Source organism: Cynocephalus volans, chromosome 14, assembly GCF_027409185.1.
Source record: "Cynocephalus volans isolate mCynVol1 chromosome 14, mCynVol1.pri, whole genome shotgun sequence".
In the NCBI taxonomy this organism is placed as follows: Eukaryota; Metazoa; Chordata; class Mammalia; order Dermoptera; family Cynocephalidae; genus Cynocephalus; species Cynocephalus volans.
The window spans coordinates 86,110,814-86,136,146 of record NC_084473.1 but is presented as its reverse complement, the minus strand read 5'-3'; the positions used below and the strand labels follow the sequence as shown (position 1 = coordinate 86,136,146).

General features: G+C 40.7%; 1 protein-coding gene across 1 annotated transcript in view; it reads left to right on the top strand.

The window, feature by feature from the left end:
• TTL (tubulin tyrosine ligase) overlaps window positions 1-22,537 on the top strand; it is a 30,196-nt gene extending 7,659 nt beyond the window's left edge. The window contains exons 3-7 of the mRNA XM_063078476.1: window positions 1,789-2,021; window positions 8,905-9,040; window positions 9,988-10,257; window positions 16,163-16,306; window positions 21,303-22,537. Coding sequence (XP_062934546.1) covers window positions 1,789-2,021; window positions 8,905-9,040; window positions 9,988-10,257; window positions 16,163-16,306; window positions 21,303-21,417 — 898 coding nt within the window. The 3' untranslated portion in view covers window positions 21,418-22,537. The remainder of the gene's footprint in view (window positions 1-1,788; window positions 2,022-8,904; window positions 9,041-9,987; window positions 10,258-16,162; window positions 16,307-21,302) is intronic.
• The last annotated feature ends 2,796 nt before the right edge of the window (window positions 22,538-25,333 follow it).

Below are 25,333 nucleotides of genomic sequence, written 5' to 3'. Positions count from 1 at the left end.
ATTTGTTAAAATTTTTTATTGTTGGATATTTAGTTGTGATTTCAGCCACTAATGTCATTTATTCTTTTTTGAGAGAAAAATGCTAATGAAATTTATTGTGTGTTTGCTGAAAGTCTCCTTTAAACAGCAAAATGCTTTTTCTCTTTACTCAGCCACAGCATATTGCAGGTCCCATTCATTGTGAATCTGTGACATCCCTTCTTCCAGTTATTTTTTCTCTCCCTTTACTGTCCTGGTGATAGTTCTAGTTTCTGTGTCTCTATTCAATTCTGCATCAGTAGTATGCCTGTGTTTTAAATTTTAAGATTTGTTCATACTTATGTTTTTAACTAGGAAAAGAATTATTTTTCACCTTATTTACCAATTATGATTTACTAGCCAGCACTGTCTCTTGTGCTCTCTGCATTACAAACACAGCATAATGTTTCATCAGTGCACAGAAAGAAATCACTTGAACTGAATCAATCTATTGTCCCTGACTAGAACAGCAATGTGTTTGTATGTGATACTAGAAAGGACATGTGGGCCTGACATGCATGCTGCGATACAACCATAAAGTAAAATGTCATCTTACCAAATCAATAAAATTGTGCTTAATGGAAGAATATTTTACAGTGCATCAGTTTTTAAATTAAAATGAAATAACGTTTAAAATTCACTTTCTGAGTCACATTGCAAATGCTCAGTAGCCATGGCTCATGGCCACCATAAGGGACAGTGTGGATATAGAGTTGGATGTTAGTGACTCAGAAATTAGTTTATTTTTGTTTTTTTGTTCCTTTTTGAGTTCAAGTAACTTTCAAATTCTATTGCCTTTAATTTAAATATTACTCTATTTTTAATCTCCATTTAAAGTTTCTTTTCATTATTTCTGCCGTTTGCTCACAGACTGGGTTTGGTAGGTGAATCTTAACACTAACAGCTCTGTTCTAGACAGATGAAGGAGGTGCATTAGCACCTGCACGTGTCTGTGGGTAGGGTCCTCGCTGGTTTTGATTCCTTGGGAGTAAGGATAGATTTAGAGATAGACTTGGCGGTCCAGGGCTTGCTTCCTGGCTGGTACTTACTACTTTAATGATCTTGAGAAGTTTACTTCTCTGTGACCCATTTCCTAATCTGTGAAATGTGATGGTAGTGCCAATGGCTCTGGGGGTCTGATTGGAGAGTAGATACAGTGGCCCTTAGCTTTGTTAAGTTCCTTGCCCAGGGCTAGGCTTTATCTTCTGTGGTATTATGTTATTTTGGGAGCAAGAGGCATGTTTCATTGTGACCACTGGTGTCCTATGTCCCATTAGAAAGAGTCCTTCTTCTGTCACTGAAGCCAGGCCGAGCTGAAAGCAAGAAATGAAGAATTTTTAAAAGTCTTTAGGTAATTCAGATTCCTAAGTAGCCTTTTCTCCACCAGAGAGTTGGGCCAAGATAGTATTTTTGCTAGTTATCCAAATATTTTCCTGTGTTCCCCACTTCATTTTTTAGTGTTAGTCTGGCTCAACTGCAACATTTTTGTTAAAAAGGTGTTGGCTCAGGATTATGTCAAGTTGAGTTTCCTTAGAGATGGGTTTTTTAAAAGAGGTACAGTTCTGGACATTAGCCTCTGAGTTACCTGGGGCATGCCTTTAAAGCTGCATCTAACAGCTTTGTCCTGCGAGACCAAGAGCAGACAGAGGGGTTAGAAGGAGACCAGGTCATGCCTGCCTCCTTGAAAATCTCTAGGGGAAAGCAGTGGCCTTTCTGAGTAGAGTGGCAGAGCGCACAGAGAAAGGAGACTGACCCTCTGTCATCTGTCAGGCTAATCAAGACAAGCCCAGATCTGGCCGAGTCCTGCACGTGGTTCCCTGAGTCCTATGTGATTTATCCAACCAATCTCAAGACTCCAGTTGCTCCAGCGCAGAATGGAATCCAGCCACCAATCAATAACTCAAGGACAGATGAAAGGGAATTCTTCCTGGCATCTTTTAACAGGAAGAAAGAAGATGGAGAGGGCAATGTTTGGATTGCAAAGTCATCAGCTGGTGCCAAAGGTGAGTTGGCATTGTTGTCCCCTTCCCTATTCTCTGTAGATTCCTGTCATGCTTTGTTAAATGGTACGTTAGATTTACAAACATATTTAGATGAATGACTCTATTTTAGTCTGAATCATCAGGGTAGAGACCATGTTTAGCCACAGAGTTTTAAATACCCATGTATGTGCTGGTGCCTTCTAAATGTCTCCAGTCTAGGTCCTTCCCTTTAAGCTCCAGATCCAACAGCACCCTCACCATCTCTGGAAGACACTTCAGATTTAACGAGTCTGATATAGAACTCTTTATTTTTCCTTCCCAACTTTGCCCACCCCAGCCCACTCCTCTGTCGGTCTTCCCACTTAGTATATGATCCTGCTGTTCACCCCGTCTCTGAAGCCCAGCACTGGGATTCACCCTCGACTGCTCTTTCTTTACAGTCTGTACCTAATGCATTAGCAAGTCCTGCTAGCTATACCTTCAAAATATATTCTGATTGAGACTTTTGCTTGCCATTTCCACTGCTCCACTTTAAATCAAAGCCCCCATTCTCTGTAGTCTGTGTTATTACAGTGCTGCTCACAGCCCTTCTCCTCCTCCCAGACAGTGATGTTTTAAAAATATAAATCTGATTATGTTACTCCCTGCTCAACATTTACCAGCTGGCTTCCTAATACAATTGGAATAAACTCCAGATTCTTGACGGTAGCCTACACCATTTGACATTTGCCTATATCTGTGATCTCATCTCCTTCTGTTCTCAGCCTTGCTCACTGAACTGTAGTCACAAAGACTGCCTAGTGTCCCTCAAATACTCCAAGTTTCTCTCTGTACCTGGACTGTGCTTACATGGATTATTGTCCATTTCTTTGAGCTTGAATGCTGCCTCATCAGAGAAGGCTTTTCTAGTCTAGAATAGCCTATATGCCCATTACTTTCTGTCCCTTTCCCCTGCCTTGTTTTTCCTTCTTGCACTGACCTCTTTCTAGCACAATATTACTGATTTATCTGCCCATCTCCCCCATCATATGTAAACTCCATATAAACACACTTTCTGTCTTGTTCATCTTTGTACCCTCCTCATAGGCACTCAGTAAATGTATGTTGAATGAATACCTAGAAGAGGTGAGGTTTATAATTTTAACTCAGGCTTAAAGTAGATGCAGTTCCCAATGTAATGGGCACATGAACAGTCTTTCTCTATAACTACCATCATATGCTCTTTTAGAAACCATTCCATTTTGAACTTACTTCTTCTTTTATTGCCTTGGAAGACCATCTGGCCATGGGTACTCATTTCTATTCCTGGTCCAGTGGACCTCACCTTCTTTTCCACCAACCATGAGACAGGAGGGCATCACCTGGAATCTCCTGAAAGTGGGAGAGTTGGACTCTTGCCACAAGCCAGGTACCTCACCTACTTCCCTTTACCCTCTTGTGACCTCTTCCCAAGTACTGGCCCCTAGTTTGGTTCTGATGTTAGATGGGGGAATTGGAAGAGGAAATAAACATCCTTAGTGTTCTACATTCCTACTGTGGATGGGCTTGGAGTCAGAATGGCCATTGTGAGGATACATGGGTGGTCCCTGGGCCCTCACCAAAACAAGACATGGAGGCACACCAAGAAGCAGGGAGAGGTAAAGAGAACAAAATGCCAAACAAAAAATTTTTGCTTTATGAATTGAGGAGAGAAAGGGTGTATATTTGTTTTGTTTAGGAACTAAAAAGTGAAACCAATAGGATGAATGAATGTCTTTTATTCTTGTTAAACAAATGTTTATTTAGTACCTATGACATACTCTACATAGCTGACTCAGCCTTCAGACCATATCCAGCATCAAGCCACTGTTCTCCACCTCCACTGCCCACCTCTGATGCAAGCCACCTTCATCGCTCACCTGGAGGCTTGCTCCCTGTCCTTCTGCTCTTGGCCATTCTCCAGAGTCTACATACAACATGGCAGACAGAGATTTTACTAAAGCATAGTCAGGCCATCTCAGACCATGTCACGTCTGTGCTCAGCACTGTCTCCTCTTGTGCCAGGACAGCACATGGCACCCAGAAAGGTTCAGTGTACATAGTATTGAGTGAATGAATGAATGAATGAATGAATGAAAAACAAGGAAATAATGAATGTTTGGAGATACAGGAATAAGTAAGACAGACTTGATATTTTCCCCTCAGGGGCCCATAATCTAGTCAGAAAGAAGGCTAAAGATCCATTATTTCCAGATAAGCTAAGAGTTGAGATGGCAATAACAAAAAGAACAACAAAAATACTGTGTCCTTGAAGCTCCTTAAAGCTTCCAAAGTTCCTTCATAATTTTTCCTCGTTAGTGAAAATATGAACAAGTAAGTGCTTGCTATACGATATGCAGTTAACAAACATATGGAAGCGTGCTACACCAGTTTCCAAAACTCACAAAATAAATTTAAATTTTGTGTATCATTTTACACCTACAAAATAAGAAAACAAAAACTTTTAGTTACACTGTGGCTGAAAGTTTGTTGTGAACTACCCCCGTTAGTGACTGTTCACAGCCCTTTAAAATGCAAAAGGATAACGCAGAGCAAGAGCCATAAGGGTTCGTATCCTTTGGCCCAGTAATTTCATTCATGAAAACTTAGTCCAAAGAAATATTTAAAAAGAAACAAGAATGATCTACAGCAAAGACATTTACTACCATGTGACCTGTAATAGCAAAATATTATTTAGAAACAACCCCATTGTCCAGCAGTCAGTAAACAAATGTGTGATTTTTTTATGTCTACACAATGGGATATTTTTCAGCTGCTAACATCATTGTGAAGTTAATGTAGAAACAGTGAAAATATTAACAATATAAAGTGAAAAAAGAATATGAAATGAGTACACTGTGATTGAATCAGGCATTGCCCATATGTAAAGAAAGGTAGTATGAGAAAATAAAAATAATTATGTTAGGAAATAAGACTGGGTAACTTTTCCATTTCCTGTTAAGATCATGTTTTTAAAATGATAGTTTTTTAAAGTTATAAAAGGATATCTATCTATCTACTTACTTTTTCCCCATTATTTTCCAACTTACTAGCATTAGGTATATTAATTTTCAATAAGAAATAGTTTACATAAGCAAAATAAGGTTGGAGCATATGGGAGGGAATGGGGTCAGATTATAGTAGAGCACAGTATCAGTAGGTGATATAGTTTCAGGACATTAGTAGGAAAATGGTGTTTTAGAATGATTATTATAGAAATATTTTGCAAGGTGCTATAGCGGAGGGGAGATTAAAGTCTGAATTTAAGAATTGACAAGTGGAAATAAAGAGAAACCAGAAAATCTGAGTGTGGTTCTTTAAGGGAAATGAAACAGGATGAGTCATGTGTGTAAGAAAAGAGAAGAAAGGAACTTTTCCAAGTTGATTTGTAATTTCTTGTTTAAGAAGCTAACCATATGGTGGGACAAATGGCATAAGTGGGATAGTTGAGAAGGGAGTTGACTTTTAGGAAAGATGAATCATTGGATTAATGAACTTCATGAAACTCAAGTGCAGATGAACTATAAATCTAAAGCATAGGTGGGAATGTGACAGGATATGAGAGCAACACACAAAAGGCACTTACTTGCCTTTCCGTATTCTAACAATGAATACGGGGAAGCCAAAATTAAAAACATAATACCACTTCCAGTCACTCCAGAGAAAATGAGATGTTTAGATATAAACCTAATGAAACATGTACAGGTTCTGTATGCTGGAAATTACAAAAAGATTCTGAAAGAAGTCAAAGAGGATCTAAAAAAATGGACAGACATACCAGTATGTTCATGGATTGCAGGACTCAACTAGTGAAGTAAAGATGTCAATCCATCCCACAGTGGTCTGTGGGTTTAATGGAATTCCTATCAAGATCTCTGCAAGGTTTTTGTGTTGACATAAGACTTCTTCTGAAATTCACATGGAAAGGCCCAGACACTAGAATAGCTTAAATGATCTTGAAAAGAAGAATAAAGTGGAAGTAATCACTCTACCTGATATTAAGATGTGCTATATGGATACAATACTCAATACACTGTAGTGTTGGTGGAGGGATAGAAACATACACCGGTGGAACAGAAAAGAGGACTCAGAAATAGACCCAAACATATATGAGTATGCCCATCTGATTTCTGACAGAGGTGCAAAAACCATTCAATAGAGGTAGGAGAAACTTTTCAACAAATGGTGCTGGGTAAAGTTGATATCCATAGGCAAAAAAATGAACATCAGCTAAACCTTACACCTTATACAAAAACTAACTCAAAATGAATCATGGACTTAAATGTAAAATGTAAAACTATAACATTTTTAGGAAAAAATAGGAGATAGGACTTGGCAAAGAGTTCTTAAACTTGACACCAAAGGTACAATCTATAAAAGTAAAAATTGATAAATTGAACCTCAACAAACTAAAATTTTTGCTTTGTGGAACACCCCTTTAAGAGGATGAAAAGACAAGCTACAGACTAGGAGAAAGGATTTTTAAGCCACGTATATGACAGAAGACTCAGATCTAGAATATATAAACAACTTTTAAAACTTAACAGTAAATAACAACAAGCACAATCTAATTAGAAAATAGGCAAAAGACATGAAAATACATTTCATAGAAGAAGCAATACAGATGGAAAATAAGCAAGTTAAAAGATTTTCCATATTATTAACCATTAGGGAAATGCAAATTAAAACCACAGTGAGGTGTCCCTACACTCCTCTTAAAATGACTAAAATAAGATATGTTAACAGCAAATGCTGACAAAAATCTGGAGAAACTGGATCACTCATATATTGCTAGTGGGAATGTAAAATGTTACTGCTACTCTAGAAAAAAGTTTGGCAATTTCTCATAAAACTAAACACATAACTACCATACAACCCAGCAATTGCGCACTCTAAGGCCTTTGTCCCAGAGAGATGACAACTGATGTCCACACAAAAACCTGTACATGATTGTTCATGGTAGTTTTATTTGTAATACCCCCAAACTGGAAACAACCCGAATGTCTCTCAGTGGGTAAATGATTAAACAAACTGTGATGAATTGATACCATAGAATACTACTGAGTAATAAAAAGGAATGAACTATTGATATATGCAACAACTTGGATGAATGTCCAGGGTATTATGCTGAGTGGAAAATGCCATTCCCAAAAGATCACATACTGTATAATTCTATTTATATAACATTCATACTGTATAATGATATTTATATAACATTTTCAAAATGACAAAATCATAGAAATGGAGAACAGATTAGTAGTTGCCAGAGATGGGGGTAGGGTGGGGAGGTAGGTAGGTGTGGCTTTGAAAGGGCAACATGAGGGATCTGTGCAATAATGGAACTGTTCAGAATTGGAGAAGATAGATATAGGTAAATCATATATCCAGTAAGGGAGCTGTATCCAGAATGTATTTTTTAAAACTTTGGTTGGAGTGCAGCCTTTCAGTACCAAGGTCACAGGTTCAGATCCCCAGCCAGCCACCAAAAAAAGATAAATAAATAATAAAAAACTTATAACTCAGTAATGAAAACATAAATAATTCAGTTGGGAAATAGACAAGAATCTGAAAAAACATTTCTCTAAAGAAGATATGCAAATAGCCAATAAGCATGTGAAAACATGTTCAACATTATTAGCCATTAGAGAAATGCAAATAAAAACCATGTGAGATAATATGTCATAACCAAAAGAATGGCTGTCGTCAAGAAGGCAGATGATAACAAGTGTTGGTGAGGATGTGAAGAAATTGGAACCCTCGTACATTACTGGTGGAAATATAAAATGGTGCAGCCACTTTGGAAAACAGTTTGGTAGTTCCTCAAAACGTTAAGCATAGAGTTACCATATGACCAGGAATTCCACTCATAGGGTATATTCCCAAGACAATTGAAAAACAGGTGCCTACGCAAAAACTTGTACACAGATCTTCATAGCAACATTATTCATAAGAGCCAAACAACAGTGGAAACAACCCAAATGTTCATTAATTGATGAATGAATGAACAAATTGTGGTGTATCCATACAGTGGAGTATTATTCAGCCATAGAAAGGAATGAAATACTGATACATGCTACAACATGGATGAACTTTGAAAACTTCATGCTAAATGAAATTAGCCAGACATAAAAGGCCACATGTTATATAATCCCATTTATGTGAAATGTCCAGAAGAGGCAAATCCATAGAGACAGAAAGTAGATTAGTGGTTGCCAGGGGCTGGGGTGAGGAGGGAATGGGAAGTGACTGCTGATGTATACAGAGTTGATTTGGGAAGGCGATGAAAACGTTCTAAAATTAAATTGCATTAATGGTTGCAAAACTCTTGAATGTGCCAAAAACCATTGAGTTGTGTACTTTAGAAGGGTGAATTATATATGTAAGTTACATCTCGAGCTGTTAAAAAGAATATGATATCATTTATTTAATGTTAATTCTATTGCAATGCTGCAAGGGATGTATTTGTACATTTGTCTTTATGCCCTAACCTTCCTGATATTTCTATGAAGGTAAAATGTTGGAAGTGAATTTATTGGTCTTAGGCAGTATGCAGTCTTTATTGTGGTAGCCAGTGACCAATAGTAAAGTAGCATTTATTTTGAGTTCTTAGAAATTTTGAATATCCGTAAAACTGAAATTTCATGGTTGGAGCCTGCCAAGATCATGCTGACGATCCTATATGGAGAAAGAGTTGGTTGGATAACCCTGGGTGCTCTCGTGGGGAGAGGGAAGAGTGACAGGTTGGAGGAGGGAAGGGGAGGGAGAAAGAAGACAGAGCAGGCCACTAAAAGCCTCCTGTATGTTTTTTTTGCTGTCAGTATTTCCTTCCTGGCTTTTCCTCTTAGAGTGAACTGGACTAGTTTCTGTTTTGCTTTTGCTGTGTCAGGTGAAGGCATCCTCATCTCCTCGGAGGCTTCAGAGCTTCTGGATTTCATAGACAACCAGGGCCAAGTGCATGTGATCCAGAAATACCTCGAGCATCCTCTGCTTCTAGAGCCAGGCCATCGCAAGTTTGACATTAGGTAATGCGTCAGTGTCCATAGCTTTTGTGTTTATTCACCTGAAAAAAATGCTGTGGTGTATGGTGAAGAGAGGGACATGGAATGCGAGAGAATATTTGACTGTGTTTAATATGTTACCAAAATTGACTGCAGCTGAATGGACCTGAGCTTCTATACCTAATTTTCTGTTTTTCTTCCAATAATTTTTTTTTTCTTTCTAGAAAATGTTACTAAGATTATGGATTTTCTTTTTGTATTCTCTTTTACAAAAATGACTTGTGGATCAAAGAGAGGAGTGTAAATATATTGGGGCTTGCTTAATAGTAGAAGCTAAGAGATAGGCGTAGAACACATAATTCAGATTGCCACATAATTTGTCCTCCATTATTCATGTCCAACTTTTCATGGATTTCATGAACACTCCTCAGGTTTTTGGACTGGTTTCTGAGCAAAGGGCCTGGCATGATGAAAGAGGTTGTGTGGTGCTTTCTAAAGCTGCACAGCCCTCTCACCAGCTTGCCTTTGGCCTCTCTGTCATCTCAAGGAGGACTCTTGGTCTCCTTGATGCCGTCATAATGACTTGCTGCCTCTTGAACATCAGTCCTATATCAGATCAGCTTCAGGATGAACACCATTCCTCTTAAGATCAAATGGGGGTTTCATACATTCACCTTAAAAACCAGCCCATCCAAATCTCTTCAAAATACTGCACCTTTTGAATGGATCAAAGACTCCTTGTCATTTATGGTGAAATGTTTTGTTTGCCTCGTTATAGTGATAACCCACTATCTCGGCTAACTCATGGTTTGCCACGTATAATTTTAGAAACTACCTCTTTCTCTTATTCTTCCCACCTCCTCCATCCCCCCAAAATGTCAAGGTATGGGGATATAAATATATAAATATGTATATATGATATGGAGAAACTTTGGATGACTTGAGTAAAACATGTTTTTATTGAATTGCAGAAGCTGGGTCTTGCTGGATCATCAGTATAATATCTACCTCTATAGAGAGGGTGTGCTTCGGACTGCTTCAGAGCCATATCATACTGATAATTTCCAAGACAAAACCTGCCATTTGACCAATCACTGCATTCAAAAGGAGTACTCAAAGAACTATGGGAAGTATGAGGAAGGGAATGAAATGTTCTTTGAAGAGTTCAACCAGTACCTAACAAGTGCTTTGAACATTACCCTGGAAAGTAGTATCTTACTACAAATCAAACATATAATAAGGTAACTTCATTGTACCTTTTTTTTTTTTTTGGCTATGTGTTTCTTCTTGAAGGAGCTTTGGATGTTTATGCCTTTCAAGGAATTATTCTACTTAAGTTGCCTAATTTGTGAGCAAAAATTATTTGTAATATTCCTCTAGTTTCCTTTTAGTTTCTGTAGGATCTGTAGTGATGTCACTTCTTTCATTCCTGATATTGATAATTAGTGTTTTCTCTCTATTTTACTTAGATTGGCTAGCAGTTGATCGATTTTTTAAATCTTTTTTTGTGTGTTTGGCAGCTGGCTGGTAAGGGGATCCAAACCCTTGAGCTTGGTATTATCAGCACCGTGCTGTAACCAAGTGAGCTAACCTATTAGTCTTTAAAAAAAAAAAAGTTCAGCTTTATTGTTTTTTATATTTTTGTTATCAGTTTCTTTGATTTATGCTCCTTATTTTCTTCCTCTGTTTTCTTTGGCATTTAATTTTCTCTTTTTCTAGTTTCTTAAGGTGAAATTTTAATCATTGGTTTGAGAGATTATTTCTTTTAAAAAATATAAACACTTATTGCTATTAATTTCCCTCTGAGTACTACATTAGCTTCATCCCACAGATTTTGCTAGGTTGTGTTTTCATTTCCATTTTATTAAAGTATTTGCTAATTTCTCTTGTGACTTCATTGTTAACTCATGTGATTTAGAAATTTTTGTTTAGTATGCAAACATTTGGGAATTTTTTAGTAATTCCATTATGGTCAGAGGAACATATTTTGTACGTTTTCCTTTCTTTAAAAATTAAGGTTTTTTTTCGTGGCCTAGAATGTGGTCTGTCTTAGTGACTTTTCTGTGTGCACTGAAAGAATGTATATCCTACTATAGGTAGGCAGAGTGTTCTATAAATGTCAATTAGGTCAAGGTGGTTGATAATATTGTTCAAGTCTTTTATATCCTTGCTGATTTTCTGTTCTACTTATTCTATTCATTATTGAGAAAAAAAGCATCGAAGTCTCCAAATATAATTATGGTTTTGTCTATGTCTCCTTTCAGTTTCATCAGTTTTACTTTATATGTTTCAAAGATCTGTTAGGTGCATATATATTTAGGATCTTTTCTTTGGGAATTGACCATTTTATCATTATGTAATTTGTTTCTATCTCTGGTATTATATCTTATTTTCTAGTTTGTCTAATTTTAGTATAGCCACTCCAGCTTTCTTTTGATTAGTGTTTCCATGGTATGTCTCTTTCCATCCCTTTATTTTTATTCTGTTCTATATTATATCCTGTATATTCTGTATGTGAAGTAGGTTTTTGGTAGACAGCATATAGTTGCATTTTGTTTTCTATTTTCATACAATGTGATCACCGGATCAATGTGGAGATTATTTTTGCTGTCAACAGTTACATATATTTTCATACATATGATAGATCATCAGGTCGGATTGAGGAAAAAAAATAAACAAACTATATACTGCCTATAAGAGACCCACTTTAAATATGAAAGGAGAAAAATATTCTTTTATATTTACCCAGATACTTACCATTTCTTTTGCTCTTCCTGCAATTCTGGATTTCTGAATATCACTTCCTCTCAGATTGAAGCATTTTTTAAGAGCAGTTTTGCTGGTGATAAATCCTCTTCATTTTCCATTATCTAAAATGTGTTTATTTCACCTTATTTCTGAAAGATATTTTCACTAGATTTACACAAACAATGTTAAGCAAAAAGTACAAGCTATATACAAAATGCATACAGATTGATTGTGTTTATATAAACTGATAAACTAGCAAAACTAAATAATACATTATTTAGAGAAATATATACGTATGGTAAAAATATGAAGAGAAACAAAGGAATGAAAAACAAAATTCAAAATAGTGGTTATCTCTGGAGGGGAGGCAGGAGAGATACAGGGAATGTACTTAAAGATATTGGATGCTGGGTACATGTGTATTCATTAATATTACATATATTTTAAACTCACAAGACATTTTTATTATTATGTATAGTTAATATTCATTTCATTTTCCTCATACATTTTAGCCTTTTATGTTGCTTCTCTTTCTTTCCTACATTTCCTTGCTTTGATCTAGGATCATTTACTTTATTGTTAAAAAAAAACCCTGATTTTTAGTACTTTTTAAGTAAGGTCTGCTGGTGATGAATTACCTCAGTTATTATTTATCTGATAATATATTTTTTCTTCATTTTTTAAAGACATTTCTCTGGAAATAGATTTCTAGATTAGCAGTTAGTGTCTTTTACCACGTTGAAGGTGGCATACCAGCCTCTTCTGGTGTCTCTTTTCTGGTGAGAAGTCACCTGAAATCTTAGCATTGCTCTTAATGTAATTTTTCTCTGTTTTTGAGATACATTTTTGTTGTTTTTTATAAATTTTAGTAAGAGATGTGTGGACTTTTCTTTGTATTTATTCCTGCACTGGGTTTGTAGTGCATTTTGCATCTGTGGCTGGATATCTTTTATCAGTTTTCAAACGTTCGTGGCCATTATCTTTTCAGTAATGGCTTTTGCTCCATTCTCCTCTCTTTCTGGGTCACTAGTTACATGGATGTTAATCTTTTCACTGTTTCTCACGCTCCTCTTATGGCTTTTGTGTATCATTTTCTCTCTCCATGGTTCTGCTCATTCTTTTCTTCTGATTTATCTTTCTGTTTGCTGGTCCTTTGGTTATTAAAACTCATTAAAAAGTTTAAAAAGTTAAAAGCTTTTAAAGTCTGCTGTTAAACTCATTCTTTGACTTCTTGATTTTAGTTATTGTGCTTTTTAATTCTGAAATTTCTGTTTGCTTTCTTTTTTACATTATAGTTTTCTGATGAAATTCTCCCGTGTGTCTCATATTTTTTTGAACATATTAATGGCAATTCTTTAACATCCTTATCTGATAAGTCCAAAATCTGGATTACCCATCACAGAGGTCAGCGGACTGTACCCTATAGGCCATATCTGGCTTACAGCCTGTATTTGTAAGGTCTGTAAGCTAAGAATTGTTTTTAAACTTTTTAAAGATGAAAAACAAAAAAAGAAAAGGAGAAGGAGAAGAATATGCAACAGAGTCTGAATGTAGCCTGCAAACCCTAAAATATTTTCTATCTGGCTCTTTATAGAAAAAAGTTTGCCAATCTCTGACGTATAGGTCTGTTTCTGTTTCTGTTTTGTTTTTTTCTCTTTGTCTTATTTTTTAATATGCCTGGAAATAGTTTCTAAATGTCAGTATTCATGTATTACAGTTTACTAAATCCAAGAGAGATTTTAAAAAATCAGGTATAACATGCATAAAGTGTGGTTTTTAATTATACATACACTTACCTAACTGTGATACAAATTGAGATATAAAACATTTACAGCACCCCGGAAGTCTTTTTTGAGCTCCCATGAAAGTATGTATTCTCTGCCACAGATAGCCACCCTTCTGAATTTTATCACCATAGATTCCTTTTGCTTGTTCTTAAACTTTATGTAAATAGAATCATATTGTATTTCCTGTTCCACTTTTTTCAATATTGTATATGTGGCATTCATCCATATTGTTGCACATAGCAATAGTTTATCCTTTTTTATTGCTGTATAATATTTTACCGTGTGAATATTCGACAGTTTGTTCTTTCTATAGTTAGTAGACATCTGGGTTTTATCTCTAATATTTTAGACCTATAGTCTCTCTGGAATTGTTGTATGTTCAAGTTTCATGTTTTTCCACAAGGATATCCCATTGACCCAGAGCCATTTGTGCATAAGACTGTCCTTTCCCCACTGCATTGTGGTGTGCCTTTGTTATAAATCAGGTGGCTGTTTATGTGAAGGTCTGTTCCTGGGATCTCCCTTCTGTTCCATTGGTCTATTTATCTGTCATGTCATTGCCACCCTGTCATGATGACTGAGACTTTTTCTGTAACGTTTTCTTGCATAGAATCTAGCAGAATAACTACAGGACTTGGAGTCCCATTTCTTCAGGGATTGTAGGTGGTTAGAATTCTGACACCATATAAATCAAATATGCTGGAGAAAAAATTCCTATTCAGGCAAAAGACACGTTGGAAATTTGCTATACCCCCTCCACATTGTTCTATGCAGTCAGAGAGTATTGTCACATGGGTACTATAAATGTCCCTCACAGCTCTCATGTTTTCTTTTTCTTCAGCCAGCCAACCGCTAACTTCCCACTCCAGCCAAAAAAAAGATACACCAGATAAAGTCTCTGATGATGCAAAGCATCCTTTAAAGTGAATTATTAATCTTAAGCCTGCAGCAGATAAAAAATAATATTTGGTTTTGACTTGGTTCTCAGTTTTTCCTTCACGTGTAAGCGTATAATGCTCCTTTCACCTTTTATGCTTTAATATTGTTGGTTTCTCTCTGTCTCTGTCTCTTTTTTTAACCATGAGCATCTATGGAACTTGAACTTTTCTTAATTATAATGTTTTTAAGGGTGTTTTAATTAAAACAAAAGCTAAAGATTTTTTCTTGTAGAACAGAGCTAAGATATTTTCTTAAAATGTGATGTGTGGCTTGCCAATGTGGATTAAATGTGGATGGGAGAAGATGTTTTTATTATAATTGGTTCTTAAGTGGCTAATCTGTCAAATTATTTGTAAAGGTTTAAACATGCCATAGAAATATTTTAGTTTTTGGGAAAAAGAAAAGGAGATTGAAGTTGGTGGGGCGGGAGTGGAGAAGGGTTGGGAGAGCAAGACCCTGACTCCAGGTTCAGCAAGGCCTCAGTCCTTTTTTAAAGTCACGAGTCAAAACCTTCCTGTAAGGATACGTCTTGGAGTCAGTCAGTTATGTGGAAGCCAGTTCCCTGCATCTTTTTCCTTCTAGATATACAGCTGTGGAGGATAGTTATCTCTGGTGATCCTAGAGTCATCATGACACATTTTATTTACTAAGATAAATATTTTGCCTCAACGTTCAGTTGATGGAAAAAAATCAGAGAAGGTCTTCATAAAGCAGAAATGGCATAGGTTTTCTGGGATGGTTACACTAGGTAACAGGTATTTATTATTCATAAATAATAGATTTGCGATGATCATACTTAATGATGAACCAATAAAATATGCTTGTTCACAAGATTTATTAAATGTGGATTAAATATGGATGGGAGAAGACATTTATTAAATGTAAATAACGTTTATTAAATGCTTCCTGTGTACCAGGAGTTACGCCAAGTTCCTTATGTGATTATTTCATTGAACAGTCTCAGCATTAGGAATAAGTACTATTTTTACCCCTGACTTTATAGGTAAAGAAATCAAAGTTTGGCTTAGAGAGGTTAAAAAAACTTGTCTGAGATTTTGGCCTGAACTCAGACCTCACATATGAGATTCACTTTTGGCTTTTTTCTGTGTCACTAAAATGCCCCATTTTTTCCCAAACAGTAGTTGATGCTAATAATAATTCTATTCTATATTTCAATATTTAGTTTCAATGTGTATAGCTCTTAAATCTTTGAATTAGCATTCATTTGGCATTAGAACTAGAGCTAGTGAAAGAAATTAATGAGGCCAATATATCTTGTTTTTGCAAATTCTGCTCTCCAACAAATGGTAGTTCATTTTTTACATGGCAGAAATGCATGGAAATGTTTTGTTATAAACAAATGTGGCAGCAGCTCACCTTTTGGAGAAATCTGCACTTATAAAGGCCGCAGTGGCCCGGCACAGTGCTGCTCCTTGAGGCCTGGGAGGTGGCCTTTGCCTGGAAGAACAGGAGAGGTTGCAGAGATTTCTAACAAATTGCTTGATAACTAGCATTCTCTTGAATAATCTATTGGTAATAAATTGAAAAGACAGAATCATGTCAAAGCCGATTTAGATATGCATTTGATGTAAAATCTTCCAAGCACATCTCAGGTGTTCCTTCCACCTCGTGTACCCCATTCTCAGCGAGCTCTCCCCCTCCCACCCTGCAGGAGCTGCCTCATGAGCGTGGAACCTGCCATCAGCACCAAGCACCTCCCTTACCAGAGCTTTCAGCTCTTTGGCTTTGACTTCATGGTGGATGAGGAGCTGAAGGTCTGGCTCATCGAGGTCAATGGCGCCCCTGCTTGTGCCCAGTAAGCCTGAATGCCATTGTGTTTTAAGAAAGTTGTGCAGTTGGAATAGTCTGTCTTGGTAAGGTGGTGAGCTTTCATTTGAAGGGTTCAAGCGTAGACCCTGCTATCAGGGAGGATGTCACAGTGCTAGGAGTGCTTGGGGAGGACCCTGTCTGACAGGGGCTTTTCTGAGTTATTTCCTTTCTCCTTTCCCCCATGTGTGTTGGAGCAATTGGTCTGTGCTCGAGTGGGTGGTAGATGCCAGAGAGACTCTAATGTAGCAAGTTGAGTGAGCAGGGTCCTGTGAATGGGTAATGACCCACAACAGGGCTCCCCAGGCAGGAAGGGGTCTGAGAAGGTATCATAGACACAGTGGGGCTGGAGCTGGATGCAAGGGAAGAGTGTTCAGATGCAGAGGGAGGTGGAGAGCGCCTTCAGAGAGGGTCGCAGCATCCAGTGGGACCTTGCTCTGTGCTGGGCTCCATGCAAGCCTGGGAGATGCACATATGAACAGAACCTGCCCTGGGGAGCTTCTCTTCTTCCTGGGGAGAAGCCTGGCTGTAGAGGTCCCAGTGTCCTGGAGGAACAAATGACGAAGGTGAGAGGGTAAGTTGGGACCTTCCATGGAAGGCCTTAGTGTCAGGGCAAGTCATTTAGACTTAATCCTCTTATGCTGTTGGTTCTTGTGAGGATCCGCTTTCATCATGCCAAGACCCTTTGCAGGTTCTCATGCCTACGTCTTGGAGAAATTGAGAAATTGAGGTGATTTTTCAAAAGGTTAGGAAAAAGTCCTATACCTCCGCAGGACATTGTTAACACACAGGTAGTTCTTTGGTTAGGAGCTGGGCCTTTGCCACTTGCCTGATGGCTGTGACAGGTGTGATTCCATCTCATTTGTCACTCTCTGCAGTTCCTGGTGCTTGTTAGGTACCGCCTAGCCCTGCACCAGGCTGCGGGCTCACAGTGGTGAGTAAAGAGGGACAATGGGGAGAGACTATGGGAAAGACAGAGGACCAGACAAATATAGATGACAAACTAGGACAAGCACTTTAATGGAGAGTAAAGGATGTGGAAAGGTAATATAAGTGAGCAAAGGCCCCCACTGGGAAGCGATGTTTGGATGTGAGATCTGAAGGAGGAATGCGAGTTAAGTAGGCCAGGGGTGGAGGAAAGTGGGTTTTTACATCTTCCCGTCACTGCACTGACAGGTGTGTGCCAGTCTCTCCTGTCAAAGGTTTGTGCCTCTGTGGTGCTCTGGACCCTGCCCTCTCTCCTCCTGTCCTCTCATCTTCCTCAGTGTCATTGTCACCTTCCTTGCTGTGCAGTTCCATCAGCATGCGCCTACACAGCTTTTCCCAGCTATTAAAAAAAGTCCTCCCTTGATGCCACCTCCTGCTCCAGCAATCACTCCTCCCTGCTGCCGTCACCGCCGAGCCCCTGGAAAGCAGTGTCTGCACCAGCCTTCTCCTCTGCCTCTGTTCCCACCCATGCTCTGGTCCATTCCACGCTGGCTTCCCTCCTGACCACCCTACAGAAACTGTTCTTTGACGGTCACCGTCCAAGACCATATGGCCAAGTCCAGGGGCCCCTTCCTGTCCTCACCTCCCTGGACCTGCCAGCAGCGTCCGAGGCAGCTGACCGCCCACTACTGTGGCTTCAGGCTCACTGTGTGCAGGCAAGCTTGTCTTCATCTTGCTTATTAAGTGCCTCAGGTCTCAGCCCTGGGAGTCCGTCTCTTCCCTCTGCACACTCTCTCTGTATGTGACCTCATTCAACTTTATGATTTTAAAACCACCAAATTAACGCAGCCCAGAGTTGCAGACTAGTATCTGCACCTGCATTCCCAGTGCCTGCCAGAATGTCTGTGGACATCTGATAGGTGTCCCGCTTAACCTCCTCCCAGACTTGCCCATTTCAGTCAGTGTCTACCGCCCACCTTTCCCAGATCCTAGGCCATAACCTGATTGGGATCCTGCCTCCACCTTCCACTACCCTCAGGTTCTGTCTGCGGGGCATGTGGGTCCTGCCTCCAGCCTCCTGTGTCCTCTGCCCTCTTACTCCCACTGCCATTGCCCTGGTGCAGGTCATCTTCCCTTGGTGGTGGAAGTTTTAGCAAAGAGCCTCCTAACTGGGATCTCCACTTCTGCTCTTGCCCCTGTGAAATCCATCCTCACCCGAGCAGCCAGAGTGATAAAATGGAAACCAGACCTCCCGTTGTACCTGGGGGACAAACCAGACTTCCTCCCTCCACCTGCAAGGCCACTGCCTTGCCCACCTCTCCAGCTTCACCCCAAGCCACCATTCCCCTCAATTGCTCTTATCTGCCATAGGGCCGTTGTGGTTGCTGTCCCCTCCGTGTGGAGTCCCCCCACCAGTCTTATCATGGCTGGCTCCTTCTCTGCCAAAATGACATCTCAAGGAAGCCTCCTTGAATAATCCAACTTCTGATTTTCTCTAGTCAGAGCCTTAGTAGTCTCCTTTATTGCACTAACTGCCATCAAATTAACTAGTTTTTGTTCTAGCATGTGTACTCCATGAGGGCAGTAGCCTTGTTTTTCTCATCCATCGAGTCCTACAGCCTAGCAATGTGCCTGGCACATAGTTCTCTGTAAATAGTCGTCAAATGAACAAAGCATATGTTCCTGGTTAACACCTTTACTCACCTGAATAGTAATTGGTTTTATTTAAGTGGAGATGTGTTTATATCGTCCCTCTACTCCCTGGTGTCATTGGTGCTTAAATGCAAAAGACATGTTAATCAGTTAGGCCCACCCTCAGCACACCAGCTGGGAGGGGGCTGTGGGGAGGGCTTACTGTAGAGAGCTCTGAGAATGTACACATGGGGCTTTAAGTGACACAGTGAGTGTATCAAAGACAGGGATGCCATCAGGTCTCAAGCTGTGAGCCACGAACCAGCATGTAAGATGCTGTCAGGCATACAGTGTATTGTGTAGAAAGGAATACGTAATCTCACTGGCCACGGGGGAAAGCGGTTCTCTTGCCTGAAGCTCATCTGGATGTTAACTAAGCAGTGTTCTCCAGCGTAGCTCTTTGATGGTGAGCATACATTATCCTTGTCAAGACACAGGTAATCTTTTGCACTTCCTTATAAGACTGAACACTTTCCATAGAGATTGAACACTTCATTCACCATTGGCCCTAAAGGCTCTGGGCCTCCAGTCTCCATATTGGAAAGGGTGGATCTGCCTCTTTTACTCCATATAAGAAGTGAAGGCTGCCCAGGCAGAGGGGAGGGTGGAGAGACAGCAACCTCTCCTTAGTTGAATCGGAGTGGGTGAGAGTAATGGCTTCGACTTTCTTTCCCCACCTGTAGTGCCCATGTGGAAAAGGCTTCCAGAAATGGCTAATGAGTGTCAGGAGATACTGAACACAGCATGCTTTGACAGCTCGTAGCTCTCAGTGCCTTGCTGAGTCCCAGGTTTACTAATGACTGTCACTCCCTCATGCACCTCCTTGTCCCTGTCACTTCAGAAGTGGGAGGTTGAGTGGTTTGGCCTCACCACACTGTTGAAAACAGTACCTGATTGGTGCAGACAGAAAGGGCAGGGGCTGGAGAGTTGGGGGGTGGGGAGAGAGGAAAGAGCAGAGCCTAGCAGGAGAGGTGAAGGGTAGTGGCAGTGAGGACTTCCCAGAAGAGAGTGCAGAAGCATGGCAGCCCAGGAGCTCTGTCTTCCCAGAGGGCCTTGCAGGAGGCTGGAACACAGAAGTGCCAGCCCAAGGGCCGTACAAAGGGCTGAGGGCAGTCCAGAGGGCAAGGGGTAGGAGAAGTTGTTCTGTGATGGGAGGGTGATGTAAGGGGCTTGCCACTGCAGCGGGAAGGATGGGAATTAGACCGCGAGGAGCTCCTAACTGGTGGAGATTGGGATATAGCATCTTCTGGAAAATAGTCAGGATATAAAGACCTGTGTCCTTCCAGGCAGGGTGGCCTGGGCTCCTGCCCTCGGCTCCAGCCACCAAATGTGTCCTGTGTGAGTTGGGTAGGTGGACAAACCTGGCCCAGAGCATCATCTCAAATGTGGGTTTCTTCTTTGGACCGCATGTCTGGTTTCTCCCTGTGTTAGAGTCAGTCCTGAGACAGCTGGCTCTGGGGCCTCACGCGCTGCCACATGAAATGGCAGAAAGCCCACAGGGGTGAGTGGCTATAGGAGATGGAGGGCCTCAGAACTACCCTGAGAGGCTGGAGGGGAGGTTTTCCTCCTTAGCTTTTCCACTTTGGTAGTTGCATTGCCTCTGGATGAAGACCAGACCGCTGAAGCCGTGCCTCAGGGCTGTATGTGATCTACACTGCACTGATCCATTTGTAGTACCCATTTCTGCAGACACCCTGAGTGCTCTCTCCTCGGTGCATGCCTCTCCTTCCTTTTTGCTGCTCCTCTTCCCCTCACCCCCAATGCTCACACATGCTCTCTCCTGTTCCTCCTATCCCTTCTGTCCCCCCCCCCCTCCTCTCATTCCTTTCCTCCCCTCTTCTCCTCTGCTGTCCTTCCACCTCTGTCTCCTCTTATCTCCTCTCCTCTCCATTCTCCTCCCCTCCCTCCTCTTTTCTACCCTGTCGTCCATTCTCAGTCTGACTTCTGTTCGTTCTCCAGGTCTCAGCTTAGCTGTCACTCCTGAGGATTCTTCCCCAGTGTCCCCTCCACCATACTGGTTGGTCTTTTTCCTGGGTAGTGCCCGCCAGTCCACATGCAGCCTCGCAGACAGGCAGGAAGGCACGTGTGCGCTGAGGAGATTGCCTGTCGCCCTGCCAGGCGGAGCAGGCTTGTCTGCCTTGCTCACCTGTGACGCTTTCTGCAGCCGTTACCTGAGGGCGTGCTTCATCTGGCGCCTCCTGCAGCATTTGCATGTATGATGGAAACCAGTTTTATAAATGTGGTCACAAGATGGAATTTCTAGGGCAGATCTTGGTTAAAAACAGCAACAACAACAAAAAAAGGTTTGATTTTTTGCTTGTGCTTTGATGAACGTCCTCAATGACATTTTTTGAAATGCATTTCAGGAAGCTGTATGCAGAGCTGTGCCAGGGCATCGTGGACTTAGCCATATCTAGTGTCTTCCCGCCCCCAGACGTGGAGCAGCAGCAGAGCCAGCCAGCCACCTTCCTTAGGCTGTGACAGACGCTGGTGCTCAGAGCTGCCTCAGAAGAAGCGCGGGCCCTGCTCCAGGGGAGGCGGATGACCCAGGCCAAACAGGGAAGACGGACAGCGCACACAGATGCCATGGTGGAGGCCGTGAACATGATGCTACGCTGAGAGCCAGCTGCTCAGGGGGCCTCCCAGGCAGAGCTCTGGCCGGTGCTGTGGAGGCTTGAAAACTGGAGCAGGTGTCTGGGAGGAAGGCAGATATTCTTCTAAGGGGAAAAAACAGGGATATGGTTATGGTATGTTCTTATCCTTTTAAAACATCTTTTGACCCTAAGGCAGCATTGGAGCAGAACTTGTCCTCCTGGGACCTCTGGTTGGCGTCTTCCCTCCTGCTGTAGCCTTCGTGCCTTAGCAGTGTGCCCACCTGTGACCCCGCTGCTCTGGGACACGGATTGGACGTTCGAGCATTTTGGAGGTTGCCCGTGTATTCCCCACTCGTCCCTCCACAATACTGCCCCACCAGACTTGGGACAAGCATGCAAGTCCCTAGTTTCATGCTGTGCGTTTCCCCTCGGCAGGGCGCTTCTCCTCATCACGTTCCTGATGGTGTTTGGTCAGTCACCTGTCAGGCTTCGTGGGGACTGGGCGCCAGAACAGCAATCACTGCTCTCAGTCTGCTCTCTGCATGTTTTATTTTATTTTTTTTTTATTTATTTATTTATTTTTTTTGGGTTTTTTCTTTTTTATTATAAAATATTCACAACAAAATTTACCATTTTAACCCTTTTAAACATATACTTCAGTGGCATTATGTACTTTCATGTACATTGTTGTGCTATCACTATCACAATCCATTTCCAGACCCCTTTTCATTATCTCCAATTGAACTCTGTACCCATTAGACAGTAACTCCCATCCCTCCTTCCCCCCAGACCCTGGTAAGCACCATTCTCTTAATGTCTCTATGAAGTTGACTGCCCTAGGTACCTCATATAATTGGAATCGTACAGTATTTGTCCTTTTGTGCCTGGCTTATTTCACTTAGCATAATGTCTTCAAGGTTCATGCTTGTTGTATCATGTGACAGGATTTTTTCCTTTTAAAGTCTGAATAATATTTCATTGTATTTCTTTTTTTTTTTTTTTTTACTATTAGCAAAGTTACTTTTTTTTTTTTTCTTTTTTAATTTTATTTTGTCGATATACATTGTAGCTGATTAATGCTCCCCATCACCAAAACCTCCCTCCCTTCTCCCTCCCCCCCCTCCCCCCCAACAATGTCCTTTCTGTTTGCTTTCTCTGCATGTTTTAGAAACAAAGCAGCAAGTCTGCCCTGAACCTGTAAGCATCAAATATGCATGAGAGAGAAAAAACATGATATCAGGCTTTACTTCATAGCTTGGGTGTGGTGGGTCTTTGAAATATGATGATTCTCAATTAATTTGTTTTAACCAGAATTCTAAAGACAGTTTTGCAAAGTTCCCTTTTCTTCACTTTTTAAAAAAAAAAAAAAAAAAAAAACCTCTGGCCCTTCCCCAGACACAGGTACCTTCCCTTCTTTTTGTTTTTCTTGTGCTCCAAGCTTCTTCTGCAAGAGCTGGAGGGGCAGGTTTCGTTCCAGTTGGGATCTATGTCTGCTTGTGCCTGTAGGTATCAGGGGAGAGGCTCTCTGATAAATGTATGTCCTGCCTAAATGGGAAAGTCTTCTAAAATGGCAAAGAAGTGGTTTCAGAGCTCCACGCAGCATCCTATAAGTCTCAGCCACTGTGTCTTGTTAGGTATGGTTTCCATGTACTGGATTAACTAACACTTTGTAGGCTCTTCAGGAGGTTGTGTCACTAGCAGTGGGAAGAATATGATGTCATTTGTGTTCAGTGTGAGTTGTGCAAACAGGCCCTTCTTATAGTGTCTTGGAAATCACAGCAGACCCCTTGAAACTGCACTCCTCCCCAGAATGCGGTGTGTTGTTTCTTTGTACATATGTGTGCTCTCTTCTTTGTTTCTACTTGGCACAAGAGAACATTTCTGCAGTCAGGTGAGACTTTTGCAAAAGGGAAGAAGGAGCCACACCTCCTCAAACATGATGAGATGTAGGAGCTTACAGTGCAAAAAGTTATAACGGTAAACGTTATTTAACAGTTGCAGCAATAGGTGATGGGATGTGAAGGGGTTATGTCAGGGTTAAATGGAGGAGGGCCCAACTGGGTTGGCTCTCATGGGAATTTGAAATTACAAAATGAAAGTCCTGGTGGTTACCTAGAATGCGAATAATAAAGCTTGCATCCGGAGCAAAATGAAACAGTGGTGGCAATCAGTCCTTTAGGCCCATTGCAGTTAGTGTTTGGGAACTTCTGAGAAGGGCGTGAGATCTGATCAGATCATGGGAAGAGGTACCCATTTTGAAAGTGTAGGGTGCCGGTTCCTTGGTAAGTCTGGGGCCTGGTGATGGGGAGAGCATGGAGGTTTTTGTACTGCTGCCTCATGCTAACACAGGCTTGTAATTACCTTTTGCAACCAAATTACAGGGACATTCTAGAGTTTTCCAGCTCTCACAGTGACAGAGCTAAGAATTCAGATGTTAGGAAATCTGAATCTTGATGGATTTTCTAAGAAACTGATTTCAATGGCACAGATGTGAGGGAAGTACTGCTAAAAAAAGAAAGATATGCTTTATTCCTCATGTGGTTTCAAATAAGTATCTGTTTTATGCATTTATTTTTGATTAGGTGGAATGGTAGGCTCACAGTTGTTCTCTGCCTTTGCATGTTGCCCTTGGCACAGATGGGCATGCCTGGCCCCCAGTGAGTCTTCATGTGTTTAGTCCATGGAAGTGCTGCCAGTTGCCGGGGGAGGAGGCATTATTGATTTGGGGATGTCAGTTCTAATCTTGGCTCTGTTCTTTGACTGCACAGTAGCAGATGAGCCCGTTAACTTATCTGTGCCTTAGTTTCTTATCTCATGGAAGAGATCATTGCCTAACCTGGGGACTACCTCATGGGCTTTTAGTGAGGAAAAATGAGAGTAGGAAGACTCAGAGCCTTTAGTACCAAGGTTCTCAGCACTGACTACATGCTGGAAACATTTGTGAAGGTTTTAAAAAATGTTGGTGCCCACACTTTTCCCCTCCTCCTTCCCCTGGCCAATTAAATCAGAACCTCAGGCAGCAATATGTCTCGAGATGCCTTGAACTACTACTTGAGAAGGAAGGACAAAACACATTATTGCCCTGGAAGAATCACATAAAGTGTACTGCTTTGTAAAAAATTCTTTTTGGAAACACAGGCATTTCTTTAAGAACAACCAGGTGTTGATTTATGTGTTCATGGTATGAGCAAGTGTTGTCTAAGCAGGTTCTCTATTTGCTTCTCATTGTAGCATTTGGAAACTCAAACATGCTTTCATTTATGTAAACAGCTTATAAAGCCTTGACAAGAAGTGTAAACAGACATGAAATTATAAATCTGCTAAATATGTGTTAAGGTTATTAACTAACTGTTGAGAGAAAAGCCCCTTTCCTCACATTTAACTCTATGGTATTTATAAACTCCATCTTACCAAGAACACTTAAGTGCCTCAGTGTCTGTATGATTTAGTGGAGCAGGTGCTGGTATATTTACCAGCTGACATGATGTTTCCCTAGCTCCTCAGGATAATGGTCATATGCATGGAATATCTGGGAGTGCTGGAAATATACTAGGAACAACAGGACCAGGAAGTGTCAGTGAAGCTAACAGAGCATGCTTTTATTAACAGTTGAGGTTGTGTCAAGCAGTGGAGGATCAAGCCCTGTTGTGGGCATGGAGAGGGGGCTCTACCAGCAAAGACAAGGTGCCAGGGTGAGACCCATGTAGCATGTGGTTGCTTTAGAGATAATTCAGTGGTATACATGTCTCTGATCCTGGACACAGAATCTGTACCTTAGAGGAAATGAGTTCTGAAATAAGGTA